The sequence below is a fragment of the Lepidochelys kempii genome, chromosome 1 (assembly GCF_965140285.1).
Source record: "Lepidochelys kempii isolate rLepKem1 chromosome 1, rLepKem1.hap1, whole genome shotgun sequence".
Lineage (NCBI taxonomy): Eukaryota > Metazoa > Chordata > Testudines > Cheloniidae > Lepidochelys > Lepidochelys kempii.
Window position 1 is genome coordinate 165,354,268 of NC_136380.1, and position 27,029 is coordinate 165,381,296.

Genomic DNA, 27,029 nt, shown 5'->3' on the forward strand with positions numbered 1-27,029 from the left:
CTACATAAGCAGATCACTACATTTATGAAGAGCTGCATTGAAGTCAATGGGGCACCCCATAGACACATGGATCCTCCTGTCCAGAGCTCTTTGTAGCTCCAAGGCCTGTATGTGTCAAAAGAGCCGTCTGTTGTAAATAAATGACTGTAAAATCCCTAGCTTCATGCACAGATAGACTGTGAACTGTTAGTGGCATTCACTATCAGTTTTCTATTTCTTATTTTCTTGATTTATTAGTATAAAAAGTTCTCTTCCTCCGTTTACAATCCCTCCCATTCATTGCTTTTTCCTTTCTTCTACCTAAAGGGTTAATCAAGCATGAACATTTGATGTTGCTAAGAATTCTGGGAACTGGTCTGTCGTTTGCCGAAATTGCTGCAAAAGGTTTAGTAGTCTGGCAGGCGGACGTGCTCTGCTCTCTTTCTACAGTAAGTGTTTCGTTCGTTTTTTTTAGAAATGTGTTCTGTCTAATGCACGTTGTGCATTCATGCTAGCGGAGTTGCACATGTGTAGGTTTTGCAATGAGGCATTTGAAAGAAATAATGTTTTAAGAGACAAATTTGTAGGAGGAGATTTATTCTGTGATCTCAGAGATGGCCATGTGCTTGGTCTGTGCTGTTTGATCTTCCGTAAAATGGCTTTTCCTCTTCACTGTTGTAGGAACAGCATTTTGAATGTCAACCCGTGCTCACTGTATTTATGTGAGCCCTCCCTTTCAACTGAATGACTTGCATGAGTAAGACGAGCAACATTTGTTCTTGTATAGCTAGAACAAACTTGGGTGGGTGCGTTTAATTTTAAAACTGTGGTTATAGAGCTATAGCTCACGAAAGCTCATGCTCAAATAAATTGGTTAGTCTCGAAGGTGCCACAAGTACTCCTTTTCTTTTTGATTATAGCATTGTAATTATTGCAACTGCAAATTGCTTCTTCTACTGCTTGTTTTATTATTTATAAGGGCAATAGGATTTTTTTTATTTATATGAATTTAAAAATAGCTGTTCTTACTCTTGCTCAGCATTGCATCTCAGAAACTAGAAATTTAAATTCTGTTTCTTTCATTATGCACACATACTGGCTTGTTATGTTAGTATTATATAAATGCTACACTGTTTTAGTTTTTGGCTTTAAACAAGTAGGGAAATATTTGCTTTTAACAAAGTGAATATTAAACTTTTGACCTATCTTGGTTTGATTTTTAACCTACTTTTATTCTTTCCCTTAGTTGCAAATTTGGGATACTACCAAAATTGGCATTGTCCTCTTAAATTCTTTAAATTCAGCTAGGGAAGCTTGAAATTAGTGGTTAAATTTGCTGACATTTGTTATCTTTTTTTAAAGTATATTTACTTTAAATATGTAAGTATATATGTTGAAAATATTTATGCAGGAAGGAAAATGCTTCTTTCCTTTCCTTTATTCTCTCTAGGCCTTATTCTGCAATCTTTACCTAGGTCTGGATCCTGAAAGCACTCTGAACTCTTACTGAATATAATTAGGGTTACAGGTTTGAGTATCTGTTGGGATGAGGCCACCAAAATTCCCATTGATTTTTAGTATTGGTTTTCCAGTGTGTGTTTCCCTAAATTAGGAGCGGAATATGGCTTCAGGTGACTGCTTGTACTTTAGGAAGAATTTTGAGACAAGGTATAATTGTTATGACCGAATGATTTGAGTTCCTTCTAAAAGGCCAATCCTTTTTTCTCCCTGCCAAAGTCATTTTTCTCATCTGTTGCTTCAGCCATGTCACCTTCCTCTAGAGTCACTTTGCTGAGAAAGCAGTGGACTGGGATTTAGGAGATCTGGGTTCTATTTCCACTTCTGGCACTGGCCTGCTGGATGACACTTCAGCTCTCTGTGCCTCATTTTCCCCCTTTAGAAAATGGGGATAATGAAATTGGCCTCCTTTTATAAAGTGCTTTGAGATCTATAGCTGAAAAGCCCTAGGTAAGAGGTATAGGTGTCATTAGTCACTGGATCCCCATTGCTCTACACATGAAGTTTAAATTCTGTGATCTTCTTTCCAAGATTCTAGGTGCAGAGCCTCGGCCAAACTTTTCCATAGGCTTCTAAATTAACATCCATATTTACATACATAATTAAGTTGTCTGGTTTTTGTGGTTTTTTTTTTTCCAGAAGTGTTCAACATCCAGAAACTCAGTGCAGTTCTGTAGAAGCTGGGGGTGCTCAGTGCTGTGAAAATCAGGCTATTTATGTAGATCCCCCTGATTCAATGGAACTATTCATGTGTGTAAAATTAAGCATATGCAGTCTTTTTTTTTTATATACTTTTTTATTATTTTGTGTGTGTGTGTGTGAAGGGCTGAGCTTCTCTCAAGGTACTCTTAACTCAGATTATTTTATCTCATTGGTGTGGTGTAGTCAGTAAGGCGGTGGCATTGGGACTGGGTTCATCAATTTAACTGGAGATTGACTTTCTCTTTTGTCATTGTGTGTCTGGCTACTGAGTATCCCTTCTCTCAGATCAGCATTATCTTAAATACATTCTCTGTCCTGGTTTCAGCCTCTGTGTCAAGCACAAATGGAGTAACTTGCAGAATAAATCTTTAAAGCATGTGTTTTAATTTCTGTGGCTCTTGTGATAACCTTGCTTTTCAAGTCTGTATTCTTGTGCTCTGAGGTTCCATACGCTGCCATGGGAACATGCTTATTGGATTTGACTCATTTAGGAATAAGAGATAACTGTCTAATACATTATATTATTTTTAAATAAGAAAAAAATGTTTTCCTCTTAGATTATTATCCTTCACTGTGGCCAGTCCCTTAACCTTTCTTCCCTTTTTTCTTTTACTTGCTTACCTTTCACATCAAACATTTTTACTATAAGTGATGATTTTTCATTCCATCACAGGCTGATTAGACCATCTCTAGGACCAGTGTGAAATTTTTTAAAAACATTAATTTTGTTCATGAAAGTGAGTAGATAGCTTTTAAATGGACACGTCACTTTGCAATCAATGTATTTTAAAAATATTTATATAAATCTGAAGTGTCTTTTCATCAGCATGTCGTTTCGGAAAGCTACCGTTTAGAGCACCTGAAAATATGTTTTTTAAAACTAAATTTATATAGCTAATGGTGAAGTATTTCATGCTTAATGCTTAATTTTCTGAACTCTTCTCTCCTCCCCCCACAATTCATGATTTATTCAGGGGTTTTCTTTATTCTTCAAACTCTATTTTTGTTTTTGTTAAAATGTTCGGTCTCTGAAAGAGTCTTCTATTTGGTACAAGACTTAAAAATGTTATATCATATAGAATTGAAATATCTTCTGAAAAATGTCTGGGATCTTTCTGCCCATAATTTGCTATGAAGACTTTTTAGGTTTAAAAACATGCTTTTTCATATATATTCATGATATTAAACCAAGTGACCCCTTTGTAGTGGAAGCCATGCTCTGAATAGTAACAATTCCCAGGGAAGACAAGTTTCTAGTGTCTAGCCCTTGAAAGGAGCAAAACTAGGTAGCTGCTATATGGAGAGAAGGTAGCAGGGTTTGAGTCATGCTTTCAGCAGACTAACTACATTTCTCATGAAATATGGCTGATTTGGGTATGAGGCACATACCTTGTCTTGCTGATGGGCTGAAAACCTGCTATCAGTCACAGCTGTCGTAATGTCACTTTTTAACCACGGAACAGTTTGTCAAGGGTCATGGTGGATTCTCCATCACTGACAATTTTTAAATCAAGATTGATTGATTGTTTTTTCTAAAAGATATACCCTCGGAATTATTAGGGGAATTTCTGTGGCCTGAGTTGTACAGGAGATGAGGCTGGATGATCACAATGGTGCCTTCTGGACTTAGAATCTATGAATTTTGGGGGGAGACTAGCTCTCTGACAGTTCTTTCTTACCCTTTTACATAGAAGTTCTGGTCTTTAGCCTTCTGTAAATAGAGCTTGCATGTATGCATATCCAACATGAATACTGTGCCAAATGTTTATCTGCGCTGCTTTGGGTGAAACTGTACACATGTACATGAGTGGGTTGGTGACCAACCTCTTCATGGAAGAAATGCAGGAAGACAAATGGGATTTAAGTGCCATGTTTGCTAAGATTACAACAAAGTGCTGTTTTTTCAATTTGAGTAAAATTCTTATTTAATCGATGTTCTTCCTCCTAATGAATATAAGATGGTTTGGACAGCAAAGACACAAGACCCCCTTATTGACCACGTGAAATTTATTGTTAAGCATTAAAAAGAATTAAATTAAAGTGGTTGTGGTTGCTTCCCTCTGCATGAAAGGCTTTTAAAAATTTATTTTCACTATTTAATAATACTGTTAACTCTGTCTATTTGAAATGTGTATAAACAACTGCCTTGTATGTATTATGGTTTTAAAAAAAACCTCTTTTTTGCCACTAGTACCTTTTACATTCAGGCTTAGCAACACTAGTTTGTAGCTACTGGCATTCTGCTTAGACGAATTGTCCTTTACTGGATGGCTTTTTCAAGTTCTAACTGATAGACTGGTCTGCTGTGGATATTATAGATCAGAAGTTCTCAACCAGGGGTCCTGGGGCTGCGAGCAGGCTTCAGGGAGGCCACCAAACAGGGCCAGCATTAGACTCACTGGGGCCCATGGCAGAAGTCTGAAGCCCAGGGCCCTGAACCCCATCACTCGGGGTTGAAGCAGAAGCCTGAGCAATGTGGTTGCGTGGGGCCGCAGGCAACTGCCCTGTTTGCTCTCCCCTAACACTGGCCCTGGCTTTTATATGCAGGAAAACAATTGTGGCACAGGTGGGCTTGGTTAGTCTTAGTTCATTTGGGGGTTCCCCCAGCTAACTCTCAATGAATCACTGGGAGTGTTTCCACTGATTTTTTGGGGAATGTTGGAACAGACCCCGGATTAGCTCCTTGCAGGGTCAGGCTGCTTTTTGTTTTATCAGGACATGCTGCTCTTCATGTATTTGTCTGTAAAGTTTTGTTTGGAATACGGTTGCTCTGTCCTGAAGAAGATCGAGGTTGGAAGACATTTCCCTGTTTCATCATTCTGACCTTTGCATTTTCATATAAGGTATTAAGAAGATTCTCAGACATCACTTGTGAGAAGTCTTGAGCTCTCCCATTTAGTTTAGCAACACCACTAGACAGATTAGCAAATAAGTCTTCACTAGTCCAAAGGGACTTTACCTTTGACATTTTCACATTCTTCAGAAACCTATTTAGGTTGCAAGTATAAAATGTCCTGTGATTAATCACAGCTGGGTCAGTAGTGAACATTTATCCATGTCATAAAACTTCTGTGTAATTTTGGTACAGTAGGTAGTCTGGTAAGGAGAGAACCAGGAATAGTATAGGAGGTTCATGTTGATGTGCACTGGCAGAACTCCATGGAAAAACTTCTGTGGCATTTGTGCTGTGCTTGGTTGAGCCAGTGCTATCATTACCTTGCTTTCTCTATCACCACATTTATACACAAACCTGCAGGACAACAATCATGTGAAACAGGCAAAAAAGGCATCTGCCTCTGCAGTGAGTTCCTCTGCTGCTCTGCAGACTAAAGATGTTAGTTGATGAGTGCACGCAGTGATGTTGTTGCTTTCCTAACCTGAATATTATTACTTTGGTTGTTTTGCACAGACTGATGGCTGATCGAGTGCTTGTGATTGGTGGCGGAGGCAGAGAGCATGCCCTGGCCTGGAAATTAGCACAGTCACCACATATAAAACAAGTGCTAGTCGCTCCGGGAAATGCAGGAACAGCCAATAATGGAAAGATTTCAAATTCAGGTAATAAACGAAAAAGAGAACCTAAATAGTATTTTTTTAATGTGTATTACCAATAGTTGAGCCTAAACTGGTTCATTGATAAATTTAGGGTTCTATCTGTTAGTGTTATAGGAGTTCTTATGTTTCAGACCCTGAATGCTTATAAAGGTGATGTTTGGATAGGGTGAGAAGTAATTAAAAAAGCTTTACTCAGACTGTAATTTATCTTGTGCAGATTATTTCCCCCTCTGCACCAGCTCAGCTGTGCTGGTGCTGCTTTGGGGAGGCGGAGTCAAGACACTACCCACCCTCTTGTGTAGCAAGAGGCCCTGCAGAGGCTGCTGTCTATAAAACAAATGCCTGAATTCTGCCAAGCCTACTCATAATTTTGACGGATAATATCAATGTTTATTTTTAAGGATTTTTTTTAAGTATTGATTTTCACAGTTACAGAAAACCATGGGGAGGGTCAGATAATCGTTATTTAATGACAGCAGAGATTCAAAACGTTAAAGCTTCATAACTGTTAAGCACACAGTGTCAACATCACGTCAAAATGTATAAAGTAAATCACCTTAAATCCAACTCCAATAAGTTCTCATGCAGCATTTTTCTTACTTCGCCTATCTGGTAATTTCTGTTATGATGATGGAAGTATTTTGTCGTGTGTGTATACAGTAAAATTGACGTTTTCCAATTAAAAATCAAATCCTTCCTAGCCTGCCTATAACACAGGTATCCCACTCTGGTGCTGCTTTATTCCCCTTATGCTTCCTTATTTCCTCTGCACAGGTGTGTAATCTGGGTCACGCTTGTGCCCACAAGGAATGTTAGGTGTGTGTTGAGATATTGCTTATTTAATTATCTGAGAGAATTAGCAAGTTTTTAAGGGTGAATGCTGTAGGTAAGAAAATGTTCTTATCCATGTTTTTCATGTCAGGACATAATGTGGTTAGGTCAATTCTAGGTACCTTTTTCAGAGGTTTTAAAGTACCTACAGCGTCAATTGGCTTGAATTGGAATTGTTGGTAGTCATCAATTATAAAAGTCAGACCTGAGTTAAAGTTGAGCATCCAAAATTGGTGGTGACTTTTGAAAATGTTGGCTTAAGTGACTTTCCTAAAGTCACACAATGATTCAGGGTATGTCTACACTACGGAATAAGGTCGAATTTATAGAAGTCATTTTTTTAGAAATCACTTTTATATATTCGAGTGTGTGTGTCCCCACAGAAAATGCTCTAAGTGCATTAAGTGCATTAACTCGGCGGAGTGCTTCCACAGTACCGAGGCTAGAGTCGACTTCTGGAGCATTGCACTGTGGATAACTATCCCACAGTTCCCGCAGTCTCCGCTGCCCATTGGAATTCTGGGTTGAGATCCCAATGCCTGATGGGGCTAAAACATTGTCGCGGGTGGTTCTGGGTACATATTGTCAGGCCCCCGTTCCCTCCTTCCCTCCGTGAAAGCAAGGGCAGACAATCGTTTCACGCCTTTTTTCCTGAGTTACCTGTGCAGACGCCATACCACGGCAAGGATGGAGCCCGCTCAGGTAACCGTCACCCTATGTCTCCTTGGTGCTGGCAGACGCGGTACGGCATTGCTACACAGTAGCAGCAACCCCTTGCCTTGTGGCAGCAGACGGTACAGTACAACTGGTAGCCGTCATCGTCATGTCCGAGGTGCTCCTGGCCACGTCGGGGGAGCGCCTGAGCAGACATGGGCGCAGGGACTAAATTTGGAGTGACTTGACCAGGTCATTCTCTTTAGTCCTGCAGTCAGTCCTATTGAACCGTCTTATGGTGAGCAGGCAGGCGATACAGATTGCTAGCAGTCGTACTGTACCATCTTCTGCCGGGCAGGCAAGAGATGAGGATGGCTAGCAGTCGTACTGTACCATCTTTTGCCGAGCAGCCATGAGATGTGGATGGCATGCAGTCCTTCTGCACCGTCTGCTGCCAGCCAAAGATGTAAAAGATAGATGGAGTGGATCAAAACAAGAAATACACCAGATTTGTTCTGTATTCATTTGCTTCCCTTCCTCCCCCGTCTAGGGGACTCATTCCTCTAGGTCACAATGCAGTCACTCAAAGAGAAGGTGCAGCGAGGTAAATCTAGCCATGTATCAATCAGAGGCCAGGCTAACCTCCTTGTTCCAATAAGAACAATAACTTAGGTGCACTATTTCTTATTGGAACCCTCCGTGAAGTCCTGCCTGAAATACTCCCTGATGTAAAGCCACCCCCTTTGTTGATTTTAGCTCCCTGAAGCCAACCCTGTAAGCCGTGTCGTCAGTCGCCCCTCCCTCCGTCAGAGCAACGGCAGACAATCATTCCGCGCCTTTTTTCAGTGCGGACGCCATACCAAGGCAAGCATGGAGGCCACTCAGCTCACTTTGGCAATTAGGAGCACATTAAACACCACACGCATTATCCAGCAGTATATGCAGCACCAGAACCTGGCAAAGCGATACCGGGCGAGGAGGCGACGTCAGCGCGGTCACGTGAGTGATCAGGACATGGACACAGACTTCTCTGAAAGCATGGGCCCTGCCAATGCATGCATCATGGTGCTAATGGGGCAGGTTCATGCTGTGGAACGCCGATTCTGGGATCGGGAAACAAGCACAGACTGGTGGAACCGCATAGTGTTGCAGGTCTGGGACGATTCCCAGTGGCTGCGAAACTTTCGCATGCGTAAGGGCACTTTCATGGAACTTTGTGACTTGCTTTCCCCTGCCCTGAAGCGCATGAATACCAGGATGAGAGCAGCCCTCACAGTTGAGAAGCGAGTAGCGATAGCCCTGTGGAAGCTTGCAACGCCAGACAGCTACCGGTCAGTTGGGAATCAATTTGGAGTGGGCAAATCTACTGTGGGGGCTGCTGTGATGCAAGTAGCCCACGCAATCAAAGATCTGCTGATATCAAGGGTAGTGACCCTGGGAAATGTGCAGGTCATAGTGGATGGCTTTGCTGCAATGGGATTCCCTAACTGTGGTGGGGCCATAGACGGAACCCATATCCCTATTTTGGCACCGGAGAACCAAGCCGCCGAGTACATAAACCGCAAGGGGTACTTTTCAATAGTGCTGCAAGCTCTGGTGGAACACAAGGGACGTTTCACCAACATCAACGTGGGATGGCCGGGAAAGGTACATGACGCTCGCATCTTCAGGAACTCTGGTCTGTTTCAAAAGCTGCAGAAAGGGACTTTATTCCCAGACCAGAAAATAACTGTTGGGGATGTTGAAATGCCTATATGTATCCTTGGGGACCCAGCCTACCCCTTAATGCCATGGCTCATGAAGCCGTACACAGGCAGCCTGGACAGTAGTCAGGAGCTGTTCGACTACAGCTGAGCAAGTGCAGAATGGTGGTAGAATGTGCATTTGGACGTTTAAAGGTGCGCTGGCGCAGTTTACTGACTCGCTTAGACCTCAGCAAAACCAATATTCCCACTGTTATTGCTGCTTGCTGTGTGCTCCACAATATCTGTGAGAGTAAGGGGGAGATGTTTATGGCAGGGTGGGAGGTTGAGGCAAATCGCCTGGCTGCTGGTTATGCGCAGCCAGACACCAGGGCATCTTAGAAGGTTAGAAGAGCACAGGAGGGCGCGGTACGCATCAGAGAAGCTTTGAAAACCAGTTTAATGACTGGCCAGGCTACGGTGTGAAAGTTCTGTTTGTTTCTCCTTGATGAACCCCCCCCCCCCCCCGCCCCTTGGTTCACTCTACTTCCCTGTAAGCTAACCACCCGCCCCTCCTCCCTTCAATCACCGCTTGCAGAGGCAATAAAGTCATTGTTGCTTCACATTCATGCATTCTTTATTCATTCCTCACACAAATAGGGGGATGACTACCAAGGTAGCCCAGGAGGGGTGATGGAGGAGGGAAGGAAAATGCCACACAGCACTTTAAAAGTTTACAACTTTAAAATTTATTGAATGACAGCCTTCTTTTTTTTTGGGCAGTCCTCTGTGGTGGAGTGGCTGGTTGGCCGGAGGCCCCCCCACCGAGTTCTTGGGCGTCTGGGTGTGGAGGCTATGGAACTTGGGGAGGAGGGCGGTTGGTTACACAGGGGCTGTAGTGACAGTCTGTGCTCCAGCTGCCTTTGCTGCAGCTCAACCATACACTGGAGCATACTGGTTTGGTCCTCCAGCAGTCTCAGCATTGAATCCTGCCTCCTCTCATCACGCTGCCGCCACATTTGAGCTTCAGCCCTCTCTTCAGCCCGCCACTTACTCTCTTCAGCCCGCCACCTCTCCTCCCGGTCATGTTGTGCTTTCCTGCACTCTGACATTATTTGCCTCCACTCATTCGTCTGTTCTCTGTCAGTGTGGGAGGACAGCATGAGCTTGGAGAACATTTCATCGCGAGTGCGTTTATTTTTCTTTCTAAGCTTCACTAGCCTCTGGGAAGGAGAAGATCCTGTGATCATTGAAACACATGCAGCTGGTGGAGGGAAAAAAAAGGGACAGCGGTATTTAAAAAGACACATTTTATAAAACAGTGGCTACACTCTTTCAGGGTAAACCTTGCTGTTAACATTACATACATAGCACATGTGCTTTCATTACAAGGTCGCATTTTGCCTCCCCCCACCGCGTGGCTACCCCCTCAACCTTCCCCCCTCCCTGTGGCTAACAGCGGGGAACATTTCTGTTTAGCCACAGGCAAACAGCCCAGCAGGAATGGGCTCCTCTGAGTGTCCCCTGAAGAAAAGCACTCTATTTCAACCAGGTGACCATGAATTATATCTCACTCTCCTGAGGATAACACAGAGAGATAAAGAACGGATGTTGTTTGAACGCCAGCAAACATACACTGCAATACTTTGTTGTACAATGATTCCCGAGTACGTGTTACTGGCCTGGAGTGGTAAAGTGTCCTACCATGAAGGACGCAATAAGGCTGCCCTCCACAGAAACCTTTTGCAAAGGCTTTGGGAGTACATCCAGGAGAACCGCGAATGCCAGGGCAAAGTAATCCTTTCACATGCTTGCTTTTAAACCATGTATAGTATTTTAAAAGGTACACTCACCGGAGGTCCCTTCTCCGCCTGCTGGGTCCAGGAGGCAGCCTTGGGTGGGTTCGGGGGGTACTGACTCCAGGTCCAGGGTGAGAAAAAGTTCCTGGCTGTTGGGAAAACCGGTTTCTCCGCTTGCTTGCTGTGAGCTATCTACAACCTCATCATCATCTTCTTTGTCCCCAAAACCTGCTTCCGTATTGCCTCCATCTCCATTGAAGGAGTCAAACAACACGGCTGGGGTAGTGGTGGCTGAACCCCCTAAAATGGCATGCAGCTCATCATAGAAGCAGCATGTTTGGGGCTCTGACCCGGAGCAGCCGTTCGCCTCTCTGGTTTTCTGGTAGGCTTGCCTCAGCTCCTTCAGTTTCACACGGCACTGCTTCGGGGGCCTCTGTCCTTCATGCCCTGGGAGATTTTGACAAAGGTTTTGGCATTTCGAAAACTGGAACGGAGTTCTGATAGCACGGATTCCTCTCCCCAAACAGCGATCAGATCCCGTACTTCCCGTTCGGTCCATGCTGGAGCTCTTTTGCGATTCTGGGACTCCATCATGGTCACCTGTGCTGATGAGCTCTGCATGGTCACCTGCAGCTTGCCACGCTGGCCAAACAGGAAATGAGATTCAAAAGTTCGCGGTTCTTTTCCTGTCTACCTGGCCAGTGCATCTGAGTTGAGAGTGCTGTCCAGAGCGGTCACAATGGAGCACTCTGGGATAGCTCCCGGAGGCCAATACCGTCGAATTGTGTCCACAGTACCCCGAATTCGAGCCGGCAAGGCCGATTTAAGCGCTAATCCACTTATCAGGGGTGGAATAAGGAAATCGATTTTAAGAGCCCTTTAAGTCGAAATAAAGGGCTTCATCGTGTGGACGGGTGCAGGTTTACATCGATTTAATGCTGCTAAATTCGACCTAAAGTCCTAATGTAGACCAGGGCTCAGTGGGCGAGCAGGAATAATTACTCAGTCCAGGAGAGGGAGCCAGAATTACTTACTCCATTAGATCACACAGCTGCAGAGAATATTTTAATGACTGGCTTATGTTTCCATATATTTCAACTAATATATTATAAACTGTATACTTTAAAATATGTTATTACACATAAAATAAAAATTAATGCAGTAGATATGCATTATATACACATACATACGGTATATTATCCTTGTATAGCATGCGACTAAAATCTGCTTTTGTATGTCTTACCACCTTCTGTGGAAACATGAGCCATGACAGATTTCACACATTCTGAATGTAAAATAAATGCTCTGATCAGGGCCTTTCAACCTTTTTTTCATTTGTGGACCTCTAAAAAAATTTGAATGGAGGTGTGGACCCCTTTGGAAATCTTAGACATAGTCTGCAGACCCCAGGTTGAAAACCATTGTTCTGTGGTAACGACAACCTTTTGTGGATCCCTTACACATAGTTTGCGGCCGCCCCGAGGTCTGCGGACCACAGGTTGAAAACCACTGCTCTGTAACTTCCACCTCAGGGTTCAACCAAAGAAATGCCATATTTATTTTTCTCTATCTTATTTTTCCATTTGCAGTGTCATCAACCAAACAGAACAAATCTGTTGCTTGTTTTTGAGGGTGAGGGGAAGGGAATGAGCATTTCCATGGAAATCATATGATCCCTCTGCATCCACAATGTTAAACAAAGAGGTTTGTCCCTGTGTTAAATCAAGTTAAAGTCAGTTTGCATGAGGTCCAGATGATTAAATTAAATATGTCATTTAAAGAATACTGTTAGAATTACTACACTTTTCTGTCACTTTCCCAGTAAAAAAAGATGCATTTATCTACATACTGGAGAGTCTGGCCCCAATCCAACAAATCATGAACATCATTTTAGCTACTTGAGTAGTCCCCTCAAAAGCCGTTTAAGTACTTCGCTGGACTGGAGCTGCAATGAATGTGTGTTAAGGGGTAAATCCAAGCCCCTTCAGGCATTCAAGGGGCATAACCTGGATTTGTGAGGAGGGGTGAATTCATATTCTGTGGCCTGGGGGGGAAGGCTTCATCCCACTTCCGCCCACTCCCCTTGCATCTCTGTAGAGCCAAGACTTGCTGCTTGGGCCAGGAACTCAGTCTAGATTTCAGCATGTGTGAGAAAATAAGAAATAATTACACAGAGGCATGTGAGCCTTATTATGTTCTAAAGCATGGGGATTTAATCCTTTTTCCATGTATGTCAATGGGAGTGTTGCCACTGACTTCAGTCTAATCAAGTTTTGCTCCTGGAAGTCTATCCTTCCCTCTCTTTGGCAGTGATGTACAGCAGGATGCACAAGATGCCCTTTAATTAGCACTGAAATCCTATGTCTCGTGATTTTTTCAAAGGAAATAATGAACATTTAAAAAAAAATTTCTCTTTCACAAAAGGTTTATAGTACTATCGCAGTTAAACAACACCTGTCTCTTAAAAAAGTGGCTTTATGGGTAACTTATTTTGCAAGTCATTGAGGTAAAAAAGGATATCAGATCTTTTTAAATAAATAAATAATCTAATACCAGTTTTCCCAAACTTTCGTCATAGTGGCCAAAACTTTCAAACCTGGGTGTCTGAAGTGAGATTGCTAACTCCATATTTAGGCAACTGAATAAAAGTGCTTTGTTTCGCAAACATGATGAGCACCCACTGACTTCATTGGGATTTCTGGGTGTACAACACTTCCGATGACTTTTTTATTTTGGTGCCTGAATATGGAGTTAGGAGTCAAACTTTAGGCACCCAGGTTTGAAAACTCTGGCCTCTGTTCCTTTCTTCAGCATAGAATACAATAGTCCTAGGCCAAATTTAATGGTTTCAGAAAGAATACAAAAATATTCCCTTTCAGTTTACACCCTCACGAAAATTATGTTCCACAGTAAACAGGAGCATTTTGGAATAATACGTGAACAAAATGACTCATTCATTGTTCTTTCTTGGCACATGCTGTGGATCCTCTGCTAATGTTTTGTATGTCATAATGTTTGTTTTTAGCTGAGTCCTGCAGGAAGACAATACAGGGAGTAGTATAATGTCTTGATTTTTTCCCCCAAGCTATTCTAACCTGTGCCAGTGCTGGGACAGACAATCAGAAACCCATAGTCAGGTCGCTCTGACAGAGCACCCCTTACTTGGCTGCATTTAGTAGAAGCTGGGCACAAGAGAGAATCTCACCTGGAGCTGGGGTGTGCATATAGAGGGGATGCTGCAATCTGACATGATGCTTTTATTTGCCAGTGGCAGTATTGCTAATCTCAAGGGTTTAAACAATCAGGATATAATCCTGTGGATTTAATTTGGTTTTTGTGGCAACCTAAAATACCGCAAAACTCTCTACCGCAAAACTCTCACCTTTCTCAGTATATTTCCCATCCTGTGAACATGCAGCATAGCATCCTCGTTAGCAACACTATATCATGAAAAGAGAAAAAGGCTTAAAGCAAAATATTCCAGGACTAAGGAGGATGTATGCTTTTGCTCTCTTTTTCTCAAATGGTGAGAGTAGCTTCAGGCTGCTGTCACTCGCATTGCAAATGACCAATCCAGCTCAGAACTGTGTGAGTTCAGGTGACTCAGCCCACTGTTGACGTTGGATTTATTTATTCTGGATAAAAGTCGTGCGATACTATTGCCTCTTTGCAGAGCTTTCATCACACAATTTGATATTTAGTCTCTTGGAAGCTTTCTCTTTTATTTTATATGTAAATCTTCTGTTCATCATTATACTCTCTGTTTAAATTTCTCTTGCATCTTTTGACAGCCATCTCAATCAGTAATCATGCCGCTCTTATCCAGTTCTGCAAAGACAATGAGATCAAACTTGTGGTGGTTGGCCCAGAAGTTCCTCTTGCTGCTGGTAAATTTAAAATAAATTGTTATTAAAATTCCACCCACTTATTGCCATATAACTGTTCATGGAATTATGGGTTTTAATTTATTGCATCAGATGTGCTGGAAAAAATTACCACTGCTGAGGATAGTTGTTGTTTGTTTATTTAGAGGCTTTCTGTGGCACTATAGTGTCTGAGCACCTTGTAAACTTTACCTGATTTATACTGTGATGTAGGGAGGTATTAATATTCAAATTTTGCAGATATGGCACTGAGGCACAGCGTGATTAAAGGTCTAATTTTTAGAGGTGCTGAATACTTGCAATGTTTGTTGAAGTTAATAGGATTTGTGGGTGGGCACAGTATCTCTGCAAATCAGGCTCTAATTGACTTGCCCAAAGTCATGCAGGCAGTCAGGAATAGAAACCAGAATCTCCTGATTATTATAATCTGTGCTGAAGAAATATTCTCAGTGTATTTTTTGGTTTTATATTGTTTTGTTTTTGTTTGAGGGCCAGTTTCATATCGGGGGGACGGGACGGGACTTTCAGGGTCCCCTAGGTTAATGGAATATTAGGCCTTCTTCTCTTCCCATTGAAGTCAATAGCAAGTCTCCGAATGTGTTTATTGAGAACAGGTACAGGCCCATTGTTCCTTGAAGTTCCAGGTGGTTGTATTCTGATGAAATGCACATTTCTGAAGGTTCTTATGCGAGTAGTTTAAAATTTATGATGTCCTTAACTATTCAGATCTTTTCTTTTAAGTGCTTGGGTTTTGTAAATGATATGTCAGTGTTGTCACTTAGCAACCTTAACTAACTTTTTAAATGTAATGTTTCTGAAAATGACTGACTGATTTGCAAGTCAGCACATAGAGACTTATCTACAGAATTTATAGGTTTTCAGTTTGATTCTCTCACATCATCAAAAATTGCCACCTCATGCGATTATTCTCCCCCAATTATTACCATGGAGTTTTCGGACTCTAATAAAGGGGGAAAGGAGTTGTACCTGTTAAAGTGGTGTTATTGCAGTTACATGCTGCAACAACAAATTCTGACCCAGGAGTCCCAAAGCCCAGATCGTCCCCTGCTAGTTACGGCAAACACTGCCCTTGAGATCCATGGGGTAAAATGACCACAATCCCATGATGTATCCTATACATGGCACAGTGTTTGTAGCTGTTACTATCTAATATGTCAAAGTGGTAATACAAAGCAACAACTTTATTAACCTGTAAATCTTATAAACCAGCTCAGTACTGTAGTTATAATAATTCTTAAATATCTTTATTGCTAGGCATTGTTGATGACTTGACAGGAGCTGGGGTAAGATGTTTTGGTCCTACAGCAAAGGCAGCTCAGCTAGAGTCCAGTAAGAGTTTTTCTAAAGCCTTTCTGGACCGGCATGGGATCCCTACTGCAAGATGGAAAGCATTCACCAATCCGAAAGAAGCTTGTAGCTTTATTACCAGGTAAACAACCTTTCATAGGTTTCAGAGTAACAGCCGTGTTAGTCTGTATTCGCAAAAAGAAAAGGAGTACTTGTGGCACCTTAGAGACTAACCAATTTATTTGAGCATGAGCTTTCGTGAGCTACAGCTCACTTCATTGGATGCATACCGTGGAAACTGCAGCAGACTTTATATATACACAGAGAATATGAAACAATACCTCCTCCCACCCCACTGTCCTGCTGGTAATAGCTTATCTAAAGTGATCATCAGGTTGGGCCATTTCCTGCACAAATCCAGGTTTTCTCACATCCCCCCCACCCCCATACACACACAAACTCACTCTCCTGCTGGTAATAGCTCATCCAAACTGACCACTCTCCAAGTTTAAATCCAAGTTAAACCAGAACATCTTGGGGGGGGGTAGGAAAAAACAAGAGGAAATAGGCTACCTTGCATAATGACTTAGCCACTCCCAGTCTCTATTTAAGCCTAAATTAATAGTATCCAATTTGCAAATGAATTCCAATTCAGCAGTTTCTCGCTGGAGTCTGGATTTGAAGTTTTTTTGTTTTAAGATAGCGACCTTCATGTCTGTGATTGCGTGACCAGAGAGATTGAAGTGTTCTCTGACTGGCTGGGAACGGCGAACTCCGGCCACTGGGAGCTGTGGGCAGCCATGCCTGTGGACGGTCGATGTAAACAAACTGTCTCGCAGCCCGCCAGCGGATTACCCTGACGAGCTGCAGGTTGCCCACAACTGCATTAGTCAGAAGTCAGACCTGCTCGCTCAGTAACAGTATTGGTCTGCAGTGCTAACAGAAATAAAATATACTTATTTTCCCTGTCAGAAAAGTAGTGTCAGACAACAGTGGAAAGAAATGCCAACCAGAAATAGTGTAGTGAAGTGGGTTGGCAGGGGAAGACACTTGATTATGTCTTTTATTCAATCAAAGTTAAATGGCTACTGTGATATGAACATATGAACTCTTATTTTCAACCTTCCAAATCTATGAAGGTAGGAGGCTTGGACTTGAAAATGCATCAGAGGCTGACAGGTTATTATGGAATCCCTCAGTCATTCTCTCTCTCTTTTTTTTTTTTTTTTTTTTAAAGCACGGACTTCCCTGCCCTGGTTGTAAAAGCTAGTGGTCTGGCTGCTGGCAAAGGAGTAATTGTGGCTACTAACAAAGAGGGAGCCTGCAAAGCTGTGCATGAAATCATGCAGGTGAGTTGCAATGTTATGTAAATACTCATTTTGCATGAGATTTTTGTTTGTTAGTAACGATAGCAAAATGTCACAGGCATTTTTGTGTGATTTACATGGAACATACATTAGCCTAACACAACTTATAGATGCATAGAAATTTGGGGCTAAAAAGGACTTTGAAAAGTCAGCAAGTCCAGCCCCTCTATGCCAAGGCAGGACAAAATAAAACTAGACCATCCCTGATAGGTATTTGTCCAGCCTGTTCTTAGAAGCCTCCAGTGATGGGGATTCCACAACCTCCCTTGGTACCCTATTTCCGTGCTTAACTGTCCTTACACTTAGAAAGATTTTACTAATATCTAACCTAAATCTCATTCTGCCTTCAGTGGACGTAGAGAACGGTTGATCACAGTCCTCTTCATAACAGCTCCTAACAATTTTCAAACTGTTATCAGGTCCCTCCTCCTCAGTCTTCTTTTCTCAAGACTAAATATGCCCAGTTTTTTAATCTTTCCCAATAGGTCAGCTTTTCTAAACCTTTTATAATTTTTGTTGCTCTTCTCCAGATTCTTTCCAACTTATCCACATCTTTCCTACAGTGTGGCATCCTGTACCGGACACAGTACTCTAGCTGAGGCCTCACCAGTGCCAAGTAGTGAGGGACAATTACCTCCTGTGTCTTAAATTCAACACTGCTGTTAATACGCCCCAGAATATATGCCTTTTTTGCTACTGCATCACATTGTTGACTCATATTCAGTGTGATCCACTCTAACCCCCAGATCCTTTTCAGCAGTACTACCACTTAGCCAGTTCCTCATTCTGTACTGTTGATTTTTACTTCCTAAGTGTATTACTTTGCACTTGTCTTTATTGAATTACATCTTGCTGAATTCAGGCCAATTCATCAATTTGTCAGGGTCACTTTGAATTCTAATCCTGTCCTCTGAAGTATCTGTAAACACCCCCTTCCCCCCCAGTTTGATGTCATCTGCAAATTTTATAAGCATACTCTCCACTCCATTATCCAAGTCATTAATGAAAATATTGAATAGTACCAGATCCTGACCTGACCCCTGCAGGATCCCACTAAATGCACCATCCCAGCAAACCATTGATAACTACTCTTTTGAGTATGGTCTTTCAACCAGTTGTGGACCCACCGAATAGTAATTTAATCTAGACCACATTTCCCTGGCTTGCTTATGAGAGTGTCATGTAGGACTGTGTCAAAAGCTTTACTAAAATCAAGATCTATCATGTCTACTGTTTCTCCCCTATCCATTAACCCTGTCAAAGAAAGATATTAAGTTGGTTTGGCATGATTTGTTCTTCCCAAATCTGTGCTGGCTGTTCCTTATAACACTGTTATTCTCTAGGTGCTTACAAATTGATTGGTTTAATAATTTTTTCCAGGTAATTGTTTAATAATTTTTTTCAGGTATCTACCTGGTCTATATTTTCCTGGGTCCTCTTTGTCCTCCTTTTTAAATATGGGTACTAGGTATACCCTTCTCCAGTCTTCTGGGACCTCACCTGTCCTCCATGAGTTCTCAAAGATAATTGATAAGAGTTCCAATATTGCTTCAGCTAGTTCCTTAAATAACCCTAGGATGAATTTCATCAGGCCCTGATGACTTGAATACATGTAACTTACCTAAATATTCTTTAACCTGTTCCCTGTTTTGTCTTTCCCCTATTTGTTAATATTAGTTGTGTTCAGTATCTGGTCACCGTTAATCTTTTTAGCAAAGACTGAAGCAAAATAGGCATTAAACATCGCAGACTTATTGATGTAATCCGTTATTAGCTCTCCCTCACCATTAAATTGAGAACCTACATTTTCCTTGTCTTTCTCTTGCTCTGAATGTATTTAAAGGAGCTTTACTTATTCCCTTTTATGTCCCTTGCTAGGTATAACTTATTTTGTGCCTTACCCTTCCTGATTTTTGTCCCTTCGTGCTTGTGCTGTTCTTTTTTACTCCTCCTTGGTAATTCATCCATGTTTCTACTTTTTGTAGGAGTCCATTTTGATTTTTCAGGTCATTAAAGAGCTCCTGATGGAGCCATATTGTCCTCTTACTATTCTTCCAATCTTTCCTTTGCATCTGGATAATTTGCAGTTGTCTTTAATATTGTCTCCATGAGAAACTACCCGTTCTCCTGAACTCCTTTTCCCCCAAGATTTTCTTGCCATGGGACCTTATCCACCAGTTGTCTGAGATTATCCCTTCTCATATTGTGCTTGCACTATTTGGGTGTATATGAATTAATACAATATTTTATTCCTTCGGGAAGCATTCTCTTTCCAGGCACAATCTCTATGGGCATAAATAAGATCCCATTTTCATACTTGCTTCCTTATGGCTTTGCTTTTTCTTCATCCCTTTTGTGTCCCTGATATTACAGAACTGGCAGGACTCTAACTATTTACTCTAATAGTACTCCTATGGTTAAACTGGCTAAGGCAAACTAAAGAAAAAGGTCCTTGAAACTGAACATGCAGCCTCAGCTGTAGGTGCTGATTCAGCAAAGCACGTGAGCATATGCTTAACTGTACATATGTGCTTAAATCCCAGTGGAATACCTGTAAAGCTAAGCACATAGACTCATAGAAGTGTAGGACTGGAAGGGACCTCGAGAGGTCATCTAGTTCAGTCCCGTGCACACAAGGCAGACTAGTAATAGTCCTTAAATGATTCGTGACGGGCGTTTGCCTAACATGTTCATAAAAAACCTCCAATGATAAAGATTCCACAACCTCCCTAGGCAATTTGTTCCAATGCTTAACTACATTGACAGATAGGAAGTGCTTCCTAATGTCCAACCTAAACCTCCCTTGCTCCAATTTAAGCCCATTGCTTCTTATCCTATCCTCAGAGGTTAATGAGAACAATTTTTTACCTTCCTCCTTGCAACAGCCTTTTATGTACTTGAAAACTGTTATCTTGTCCCCCCTCTGTCTGCCCTTTTCCAAATTAAACCAACTAATTTTTTTCCATCTTTCCTCATAGATCATGTTTTCTAGACCTTTAATCATTTTTGTTGCTCTCCTCTGGACTTTCTCTAATTTGTCCACATCTTTCCTGATGTGTGGCACCCAGAACTGGACACAATACTCCAGTCGAGGCCTAATCAGTGCAGAGGAGAGCAGAAGAGTTACTTCTAGTGTCTTGCCTACAACACTCCTGCTAATACATCCCAGAATGATGTTTACTTCTTTTGCAACAGTGTTACACTGTTGCATCATATTTAGCTTGTGATTCACTATTACCCCTCCATCCCTTTCCGCAGTACTCCTTCCAAGGCAGTCATTTCCCATTTTGAATTTGTGCAATTGATTGTGCCTTCCCAAGTGGAGTACTTTGCATTTGTCCTATTGAATTTCATGCTGTTTACTTCAGACCATTTTGCCAGATTTTCCAGATCATTTTGAATTTTAATCCTATCCTCCAAAGCACTTGCAACCCTTCCCAGCTTTGTATCGTCCACAAACTTTATAAGTGCCACTATCTTAATCATTGATGAAGATACTGTACAGAACCGGACCCAGGACTGATCCCTGAGGGTCCCCACTTGATATTCCCTTCCAACTTGACTGTGAACAACTGGTAATTATTCTCTGGGGATGGTTTTCCAACTAATTATGCATCCACCTTATAGTAGCTCCATCTAGGTTGTATTTTTCTTGTTTGTTTATGAGAAGGTCATGCGAGACTGTATCAAAAGCCTTACTAAATTCAAGATATACCACATCTACTGCTTCCCTTCTATCCAGACTTGTTATCCTGTCAAAGAAAGCTATTAAGTTGGTTTGACATGATTTGTTATTAACCAATCTACGTTGGCTGTTACTTCTCACCTTATTATCTTCTAGGTGTTCGCAAATTTGATTTCTTGATTATTTGCTCCATTATCTTTCTGGGTACTGACATTAAACTGACTGGTCTATAATTCCCCTTTGTTGTCCTTATTCCCCTTTTTACAGATTGGCTCTATATTTTCCCCTCTTCCAGTCCTCTGGCATCTTTCCCATCTTCCATGAGTTTTCGAAGATAATCGCTAATGTCAATTTTTTCACACCCCTGAGCAACATAAGTTATACCGACAAAAGTGGTAGTGTAGACATGGCCTCAGAGAGCCACAAAGTTGCCTTGGCAGTGCACTGCATTAATATGTGGTCAGCATGCAAACATTTCCGTGGAGCAATGTTCTCGCATTCCATTGTAATGTGTTCTGAACAAAGTGGCTTTTCTGCTCCACAAGGCTGAGAATCATTGCTCCAGTCTGAAATAATATTGGTTCAAAACATAAAACAAAAAAGGTATGCGGAATTGCCAGTCAATAACCCAAGTGGTATTAGTGTTGCGTTTATAAACTTTCAAGAGCATGTCTGTATTATGAAAAGTGGGAGGGGGAGCATTCAATATTGCCAACATGTCTGATGTGGAGAATGGAAACAGAACAGATGGTTCCAGATGTATTTTTCCTTGCTGGTTTGGGAGGATTACAAAGGTTGTTTGAAATCACCTGAAATGGAGACAGAAGAAATAAAGATGATTTTTAATGCAGGATAAGACTTTTGGAGCTGCTGGGGAAACTGTTGTTGTTGAAGAACTTCTTGTAGGAGAAGAGGTTTCTGTAAGTATGCGTCTTGTCCTCTTAAGAGTTTGGGTTACTGAAGGAACATTTTAGGGACCTACTGTACCAAGTTACTTAGAAGATACTGTACAAGTAACCAGTATCAGGGCCTGAATTTTTGTTAACAGTAAGGCCCCTTTACACCATTCTGGCAGTCTAGAGAAGCCTGAAACGGACATAAATTCTAGTTCCACCCACTTTAAGGCCCCTTAACGCTGGCAAACTGGTGTATACAGGCCTAAGTGTAAATGAGAATTCAGACTCAGTTTCTAAAAGATGGTGTGGGTAACTTTGCATTAACGCTGCAACATAGGAAATCTAAGTATGGTCTTGGGTTTCTCACTCAGGGCTAAAATAGGCTTATATTAGATGAGGCACACTTGAGCTTTGGAGGGTGATGTGATATATATGAAAAATAGCCATCACTGTTTTATTGACCAGTCATAGCGGAGGCCACGTCAGTATCCTGCCTTGCCTGAAGAAAAACAGAAGGTCGTCTTCTTTAGAGTGACCTGGTCTGGAACTAAGGGGAGCTTAGACTGGTGGTTTTCTCAAGTTAAGTATGTACGAGGTGATACTCTTAATTAGCCAAAAGGACATCAGAGGATTTCAGTTCAAGAACATGAAAACTTACCTGAAAGTTCTTTGAGGGCTTCAGTAACTCAGCCAGAGGTTAGAGGTCTATTACTTGAGTGGGTGGGTGAGGTTCTGTGGCCTGCAATGTGCAAGAGGTCTGACTAGATGATGGTCCCCTCTGACCTTAGAGGCTACGAGTCTATGAAAAAGCAAAAAATAGTATTTTACTTGGTTGTCAAAAATAATCCGTCATGGGTGAGTACAATTTTGTAGAGTCTGAAATACATATGTTGTTTGGCTCTTTTTGCTTAGTGTTATAAGGGTACCCCTGCTTGCCTCTGAATGGAATTATAAAAGCTTCTTGTAAGCAGTCCTGAGTGAGCAATATTTGCAGTTGCCCAAACAGTGAGTGACAGCACTTAATTCCCAAAAGAGACTGGCAGGGGGAGCTCTCTGAAGACACTACAAAGCATGGAAGCATATGGTAGCTACGTAATTTTGAAAGTCAGTTTGTTTTTTGTGATCACAGAAGAAGGAAAAAGAATTATGGAATGCTTCCCTTCCTCAGGAGTAACCTCTGCAATGGAGCATTCCAGATGCTTTTCGTATCTGTGTGCTTCCACAGTGTCACTCTGCTGTTCCTACAGAATTACTTGTATATAAGGGTTCTATAGCACAAGTTGATATTTCTTGCGGGGGCAAAGGTGGAGAAGTGCTTAGAATGATGATGTGTGTTTTATATTACTAGGGGGGTGGAGTTTATTGCTTTTACAATCAGGTTTTATAAGCCTGAAAACTGGGTTTATGTTCACCATTTCCAGTGGTGCTAGTTTTAGTCATATACATTTGAGTATGTAACTATTCATGTTTCCTTACAGTGCTTGTGCTTCACTGATGGTGTCACTGTTGCCCCCATGCCACCAGCCCAGGATCACAAACGGTTAATGGATGGAGACCAGGGCCCAAACACTGGAGGGATGGGAGCTTATTGCCCAGCACCACAGGTGTAATATGATATTGGGAAGCTGTTTTGATGGAGTTTAATATTAAAAGTGTGGGTGTATTATTTGTTCTATCATGGAAAACAGGATTGGAGAGAGAGGGCTTCTAGCAGAGGGAGATGACAGTCTGACACAAGGGATTGTTTCACCAGGACTGATTTACTAAATGTCTTGCACTAAAGAGTGGTGTATCCTTACTGAATTACATTTTAATTGTGAAGGTGGAAGTCTGGATTTTCTGCCATATTGCATTTTGTGCCGGTGTTGTTAAATCCTGGTCACCTGTACCAACTGGTTAAAGATCAATTTTTCTCTTATTTAAGTTAGAATGATTTGCCTTTGCCATATGTGTCATTATTGATTTGGTCTCTCTGTTTGACCAGTAACTGTTATTTGCAAAGGGAAATACTTTACTTTCTTTTAATTGACATTCTGGTCAACTGACTTCTTTTTCCATTGTAAAGGTAAAAGTAAACCTTTTATCATAACATAACTATGCTGATTTTATTTGACAGTGATTCAGTCAGTAATGTCCTGTGTGCGTTCCAGCCTTAACTTGTCTTGACCTCCCCTTCCTGGAAACATTTACACACATACTTAACGTTATGCAAATGGGTTCCATTATGTCAAAGGGACTACTTGCATGTGTGTAAATGTTGTGGGATTGGAGTCAGTGTCAGGAGTGCTGTATGCTCTTTCTAGATATTGGCTTTGTCTTGTTGAATTTCAAGTGTGAAATACTGCTGCACAGCTCTTAAAAGCAATGCAAAAAAAAGAAAAAAAACACATATATGACACTAGGAAAAAATACATTAATTTCTAATAATATTTTATTAGATTTCCAAAGATTTGCTACTGAAAATCAGAGATACTATTCTTCAGAAAGCGGTTGATGGGATGAAAGAAGAGGGCGTCCCTTACATTGGTAGGTGGAAGCTTTTGTTTTTGTTAGATGTTTGTCTTCAAACAGCAAACATAACTTACTCCCTCTTCCCTTCTTCACTCTCCCGCTATGGGCCCAGTCCAACTCCCACTGAAGTTAATGGCAATAGTTGGACTTCTTTGAGAGCTGGATTTGGTTCCAAGGGCTTGATCCAAAGCCCACTGAAGTCAGTGGCTTCTTTCTGTTGAGTCAGATGGATCAGGCCCCAAATGAGCAAGAATGGTAAGGGCAACATTTTCTAATGTAGCTTGTAAAATTGTGTCCACAATTATTTGTGCCTGTAATGTTAACAGGGCAATCACTCATGAGTGCAGGTAATGGAATTTCTGTGTCTCTGCACATATGAGGTAACTGCATGTCTTCATTCTATTATTTGCATCCACAAGTGATTGGATTAAAAGAACAGCAGACAAATAATTGTGGACAAAATTCTGCAGGATATTTTGGAGAATTTTTGCCCCAAATGTTTGTTTGAAGTTAAGGTTTAGAGTGAACATGGTCTGGCAGCCCCCTAATAATAGCATTGCAAATGCAACATTCATTATAAACCGTTTTGAAACAAATGGCCTGTACAGTCACTTAGACTAGTTTTAATGTGGTTTGTCATTTTAGGTGTGCTATATGCTGGATTAATGCTTACCAATGATGGGCCTAAGGTTCTAGAGTTTAATTGCAGGTTTGGTGACCCAGAATGTCAGGTGAGTGACTGAAAATAGTTCAACAGTATGGAAAAAATATCACACTTTTACCTATGCTTCTTTAGTTGCACTGATTATAAATAGAGAAAACTTAACCAAAGATCGAATGCATAATTACCTAATTGTTTTAAGATTTAAAAAGAAAATTTAGATTTTGAGTTTTATATGGCAATTTCCTTCAAAGCAGTGTGAGATTAGTATTTTTCCACATTATTAATTACTATGTGTTTATGTGCCAAAAATGTTTTCAGTACTGAACAAACGACATAGTTGAGTCCCAGACCTACTCAGTTAATGATCTAGAGAATGGCATACCTTAAAGCTTGCTTTCTTTATTTTCAGTTCTCGGTATCTTATATCTTAATTGCATAAGAAGTGAGTCTTTAGAAGGGATTTGAATTTACATTACAGTGTTAAAATTTTGAAGAGATACTGTCAGGTTAAATGTTATGTAGGACCAGATTGTGAACTCTTTATTCACATTGGTGAGAGATACATATGTATTCCCTTTGGCTTTACTTATGAGTGTCGGGTCACCAATGTAAGCATTTGCCTTATTTTATAAATAGATTTTCTTGGTATTAAAAAATATTATTTTTAGTAATTTAGAGTTCATCATTAATGCAGATCGTTCAATTACATTTCACTCCATATGGATGATATAAATAGACCAGCCACTTTCACTCTCATTCATATTCAGTCTCTAGTTAGTCTCATTTTCTGATTCTTGTGTACAATGTTTTGAGTAGCAAACACTTCAGGGGAGTGTTTACTTTGTTAAAAAATATTTATTTATGACTAAAAGAACCAGGCAGAGGAAGACGGGCTAGTGAAGGAGAAATAGAGCTCAAGAACAGGTATGTAGAGTTGGAAAACGAAGGGGCACAGCAGGTGGTCACTAAAGGTGGAAGGGCAAGGAAGAAGAGAAGAGCAGCTAGCCCTATAGGAAAAGGGGAAGAGTCAATGGAGACAACACCAAATATGAGCCCCAGGAGGATACAGGATGGGTTGAAGAGGATTACAAGGGAGAATAGGAATGGAAAGGACTTGCAGCCAGAAGGAACAGGGGAAAGACCAGAGAATCGCACCATCACCAGGAAAAGGCAGGTCTACATGATCCGGGACTCCTTACTGAGAAGAATAGCCAGGCCTGTAGCCAGAGCTGATCCAGAGAGCAGAAGGGTGTGCTGTCTTCCAGGTGCTAAGATACGGGATGTGGACCTGAGGTTGAAGAGGATCCTAAAGGGAGCGGGAAACAATCCATTGATTGTCCTTCATGTGGGAACAAATAATACTGATAGATTCTCACTGGAACGTATCAAGGGAGACTATGACAAGCTGGGAAAGACACTAAAGGAAATTGAGGCTCAGGTGATCTTCAGTGGGATTCTGCCTGTTCCTAGAGAAGGGCAACAAAGGTGTGACAAGATTATAACTATCAACAGATGGCTCAGGCAGTGGTGCTATAAGGAGGGCTTTGGGATGTATGGCCACTGGGAGGCATTCATGGACAGAGGACTGTTCTCTCGGGATGGACTTCACCTGAGTATGGAAGGAAATAGACTTCTAGGATGGAGGCTGGCACAACTGATTGAGAGCTTTAAATTAGGAATTTGGGGGAGATGGTTGGGAGATGTCCCGGTAATCTTCACACCGGATTTTAACATAGAGAGGGAAGAAAACAAAGTAAGAAAGGATACAGCCGTGGGTAGGAGAATGGACATAAGGAGGAAGGGCAGTGTGGATACCAGTGTAATAGGTCATACTGGCGGTAGAATGTCTGTGCCCAATCGGGTAAAGAACGTGAGCGAAGCCAAATCACAAAAATTAAGATGTTTGTACGCTAATGCGAGGAGCCTAGGTAACAAAATGGAGGAACTAGAGCTACTGGAGCAGGAAGTGAAACCAGATATTCTAGGGATAACAG

The 27,029-nt window shown here is 41.5% G+C and overlaps 1 protein-coding gene across 3 annotated transcripts in view; it reads left to right on the forward strand.

The window, feature by feature from the left end:
* The window catches only part of GART (phosphoribosylglycinamide formyltransferase, phosphoribosylglycinamide synthetase, phosphoribosylaminoimidazole synthetase), a 62,600-nt gene continuing 35,571 nt past the window's right edge, over nt 1–27,029 (forward strand). For 2 of the 3 annotated variants that reach the window (XM_073361853.2, XM_073361863.2), the window contains exons 1-10: nt 1–107; nt 307–428; nt 5,609–5,757; nt 14,512–14,607; nt 15,880–16,054; nt 17,150–17,261; nt 21,816–21,884; nt 23,339–23,464; nt 24,299–24,386; nt 25,017–25,102. In XM_073361853.2, the coding sequence (XP_073217954.2) occupies nt 5,613–5,757; nt 14,512–14,607; nt 15,880–16,054; nt 17,150–17,261; nt 21,816–21,884; nt 23,339–23,464; nt 24,299–24,386; nt 25,017–25,102 (897 nt within the window). In that variant the 5' untranslated portion in view covers nt 1–107; nt 307–428; nt 5,609–5,612. The remainder of the gene's footprint in view (nt 108–306; nt 429–5,608; nt 5,758–14,511; nt 14,608–15,879; nt 16,055–17,149; nt 17,262–21,815; nt 21,885–23,338; nt 23,465–24,298; nt 24,387–25,016; nt 25,103–27,029) is intronic. The other variant, XM_073361842.2, reaches the window with a different exon arrangement.